We start from the raw sequence: 4403 nt of genomic DNA, 5'->3' as shown, positions 1-4403 counted from the left end.
AGGAGGAGGGGCAGAGGGAGAGAGAATTTCAGGCAGACTCCACAATGAATGTGAAGCCCTTGCAGGACATGATCTCAGGAGACTGAGATCACGACCTGAGTAGAAATTGAGAGTCAAACACTTAACCAAATGGGCCTCCCAGGTGCAAACTTAGATATTTCTGATTGCTTACAGAACTTACCACATCCATTAAACATTCACACATTTCATCATGAAAGAATCACATTTATTCCCTAGTCTCTGCAAAGAACTGGCTTAGACACCAAAACTTCATCTCAGACCCATCCAATAGTTTATTGTGTTCAAAAAATCACAATCACAATTTGAAGAAACAAAATTAATAAGTGTAGAAGTGATGTCTGTGTTGAACATTTACAAGGTTCCATAGTAGAGAAAAATCCAATGAGGTTTATTCCAGACACACTGCATGTTGATATAAAAACAGAGGAAAACAGTACCAAGAAGGGACAACAATCAAGGAATGACTAAATAACAGAATCTGGACAGATCAGGAGGACATTATTATTTTTAGATTATTGAAAGGTCTGAAAAATGTGGAAGAATGGTTGTCTTCAGAGCGGTGAATGGTTGGAGTACTGCCAGGTTTATAAAGTTTATGAAGCACAAATTTCTTCACTGATTTCTTTAGGGAACTCCATTGCCTACAGTAGGACAAACATAGTTATCAAGAGTTAAGATGAATATTTTACTCTTTTTCAGATTCCTTCCTCCTCGTCCTTTATCCTTTGACTTTGGAAATGTCTCTAAATATTCATCTGACCTCCGCCTAGTGAATACAACCTTTCCAACATGAACTGCATCCCCTTCTCTCTAAGTGAGCATGAATGAGCAGACCATGCCTTATCTTCTCTCAGAAGTTTCAATAACAAGTTTCAGATTAGAGAACCAGAAACAAGCATTTGCCTTCAAGGAATTTTCGTCTGATGCAGTTAATTTATTCTAAACCCCCAAAAGCCAAACTCTAGAAATATTTCTGAACCGAGGTACTGTTTCAGAAAATATGTACCAGAAAGTACCAAGTCTTTCCTAGATCATTGATTCAGTAGTGGTATGTGAAACAATGGTCTTAGGTGGTGGAGATAATTTCCAAGACTGAAGTCGTGGTGTAGGAACACCCTTATGGGAATGAATGTGGGACCTTGAAGCTTTGGGATACCAGATGATGCTAATGTCTGATTCTGTCCTAGCAAAAATAAATCAAGAGTTCCTATCACTTTCCTTTGAAGACATCACACTTCCTTCTTCAAACTGTGTTTCCTTCCTTTGGGTAATTCCATCCATGTTTTCCTCTGACCACAACAAACCCACCCGCAGTGCCTCACAGAGGCCCTCGGCATTCGCCAGCATTGGCCTTGCGCATGCCTTAAATGATGAAGATGGTCCCGACAATGATACCCACCAAACCCACAATGAGGCCCAGGGCACACACCACATTCTCAGTTGTCTCTGAAAGAGGGGTTGGTGGTTCAAACTCTGGGTAAAAATATTACAGACTACAGTATGGGTGTCATGACTGTGGTATGCAGTAGCACTTAGAACCAAATGCAGAGTACATAGTCAAAAGAATATTCATTTATCAATTAAATAAGAAGAAGACAGAATGATATCTTAAGGGAACACAGATTAAAAAGCAGGAGAGCTGTATAATGGGAGAAGACAAGGAATAGAAGTTATAGCAATTGTTATGGACAAGTTAGGGGACTCTGGGTCCTAAAGCATCAGACCCATGCGTCACAGGAGGAAATCATAAAAGAAAGGAGATAGAAGAACAGTCCATACTCCAGTGGTTGAGAAGTGGCTCCTCCAAACCCCAGTGCTCCACCTTGCAGTCATAGACATGGTTGGCTGAGGGCAGGAAGGGGAGATAGTGGAACTTGCAGAAAAGGTGGTCTTCCCTGGGCAGGAAGACTGACTTGGACACTCCTATGGTGACAGGGTTTCCATTTCAAAGCCACGTGACATTGATTATTGGTAGAGAGAGCTTGTTGATGAAGCAGATGAGGGTGTTGGGCTCTCCCAGTTCCACAGGGGTGTTTGAGAGCACGGTCACCTCTGGAGGTACTGGGGACACAGGACAGCAATTAGCCTTCCCTGCTTAGGCTAGTCCTTCTCCCTCCCACTGAAGCAGAAAAAGCAGTGGAAACTCTGCCCTGAGAATCTGTGCCATCCATGGTCTCAGAGGCCTATCTCTGATGCTCTCTCACATTATGGTATAAGAGATAGAAGGATATTTTAGGTACTGGAGATGATTTCATTCCTGGTTCCCCCAGCATCGATTAGGGGCAATGACTGTGTGAGTAATTGTTGGTGGCAGGGACAAGATGTGAGCCTATCAGGAAAGGAACAAACTCATGTAAAGTTCTTGAGTCTGTGACATGACAAGTAGGCACTTGCTTATGGATAGGCTAGGCCCCTAGGAGGAGAAGTCAGTTATAATAACGTAACAAAACCAGCTGAAGCATCTATTTCAAAGTTAGGACTCCCTAGTCTAGGAGTGCAGGAGGTACCATTGGTGTTTGGGGTGTGGTTGGAGCGCTTTATCATGATGTCCAGGTTAGCTTTGTCCACAGCTATGTTGGCCAAGGCACCCTGTGTCTCAAGCTGGCAAAGCGTCCAAATTCTTCCAGCCATCACATGTCTCCTTCTTTTCCATATCCACGTGGAAAATCTCATCACCATCGAAGTCAAACATAAACTCACCTGATTGGTCAGGGGTCAGATAGAACTCAGCCTGGATGATCACATGGTCCTCTGAAAAGGCAGGAAAGAGAGTTAGGATGGGAACCGGGAGGGGGAGAGGAAGAAGAATCCAGGATGTGAGAGACAAATATTTGGGTGCGTGTGGGGGAGCTGTTTATGGAGCAGATCTGTATGGAGTGGAAGTCTGATGGAGAGCAGGGAGGAGTGGGAAGATGAGGCTCAGGTGCAGGACATCCATGCTGAACAGAGCTGGGAGGGGAGAAATAAAGGGACAGAGTTAGAGAGGGTGGACTGGAGGAAAAGGGGCCTGAAAATCCCAGAGTCTTGAAGCTGTTGTTAGGTTCCACGTTACTAGCTGAGAAATGATTCCCTATGGAAATCCAGCAACAGCTCCTAAAAGAGAATTCCTCACTCAAGGCATTTTGCCAGGCATTAAATATACTTTTGCCTTAATTTCAGAGGCTCTTTCAGGGTACTGAAGCTGTAAGAAGTGGGAAACTGTTTCAACTGTGGGTCTGAACTTTGGAATCAAATGAAATCTTAAATTCTCTTCTTTTCTCGGTGGAGATAAAAAGGACATACAAGATTGTATTAATTTTACAAATATAACAGAATATTTGCTATGTATACTTAGGTATATAATGCAATTCGTGTCGCATACCTGGCCTTCCCTTTCCTGGTATAGATTGTTGCTTTGGGGTGACTTTCCTTTCTAGAGATCCTCAATATAATATTTGTGCTTAAAATACGCTGACAGGATTCACATGCCAAAATGCTACTACCATGTACTTAACTAAGAAAGGAGCAGAGAATGTTGTACTTTTTATCATTTAATCCCCACAAAAGATTTTACATTTTTGATTACACTAATTTTCCACAATGAGAAATTGAAACCCAGTGGGTAGCTGGATAATGCTTCTCAGAAAATATTTCCACCTCAAATTTGGCTTATTCAAAGTCAATTGTATCAATGAAATCATTTCTCACTCTTCTAAACTAAATGTGACTGACTTTAGTTTGTAATGGCAGAACTCCTCCAGACAACAATTTATTATACTTTCAGGTTATAGACACACAGTACCTGTCACACTTTTCTTTTATTTCAACTCCAAAGATTGTTTTGCAAATGTCTAAAGTTCAGCTCTCCAGAGCTCTTAGAACTTATATCCCTAGCTTTGCTTCTCTCAGCACTTACCTTTGATAGCCCAGGATTCTTGAGGACCCAACAGGAAAGCCATGTTAAATAATCCTGGCACCAGAACTCCATTTCTGGCCATTGGGTGGGGCTGTAATGGGGGTCAGTAGAGCATAAGACGGGTAGAACTGGCAAAACTGGAAGAAAAAAAATAGAATCTGAAGTTAGAATTCAAATCAGTTGAGCTCCAGCCAATCAGAAAGAACTTTTGAGATGACACATCTGTTACTAAGGAAAGAGTTCTTATAAATGGTTCAGGAACAGAACTACTCCAGTCATTAGATAAAGAAGTTAAGTTCTTAAACAAGCAAATAAACATGTAACCAAATAAAAACACAGAAAAGCATGTTCTTGAAGAGGTTGGGAAGTCACTCACTGACTCTTCCATCCCAGCCCAAGTTCTAGAAAGAAATGTACTTGAAACTTAATAGTGAAAATAGAATGAATGGAAACACTCAAAAGTGAGAGCTAATGACAGGTCATTCCT

The 4403-nt window shown here is 41.6% G+C and overlaps 1 protein-coding gene across 1 annotated transcript; it reads right to left on the bottom strand.

The window, feature by feature from the left end:
* Positions 1-668: 668 nt before the first annotated feature.
* On the bottom strand, positions 669-4062 carry LOC132017848 (HLA class II histocompatibility antigen, DR alpha chain). The gene is given in 6 exon segments (XM_059399958.1): positions 669-1494; positions 1801-2082; positions 2529-2621; positions 2624-2651; positions 2654-2772; positions 3917-4062. Coding segments are annotated over 6 exon segments (759 nt in total). The 5' UTR covers positions 3999-4062; the 3' UTR covers positions 669-1339.
* Positions 4063-4403: the final 341 nt, after the last annotated feature.

Source organism: Mustela nigripes, chromosome 5 (assembly GCF_022355385.1).
Source record: "Mustela nigripes isolate SB6536 chromosome 5, MUSNIG.SB6536, whole genome shotgun sequence".
Lineage (NCBI taxonomy): Eukaryota > Metazoa > Chordata > Mammalia > Carnivora > Mustelidae > Mustela > Mustela nigripes.
The sequence above is the reverse complement of the archived record's forward strand: the minus strand, read 5'-3'. Positions and strand labels throughout refer to the sequence as shown.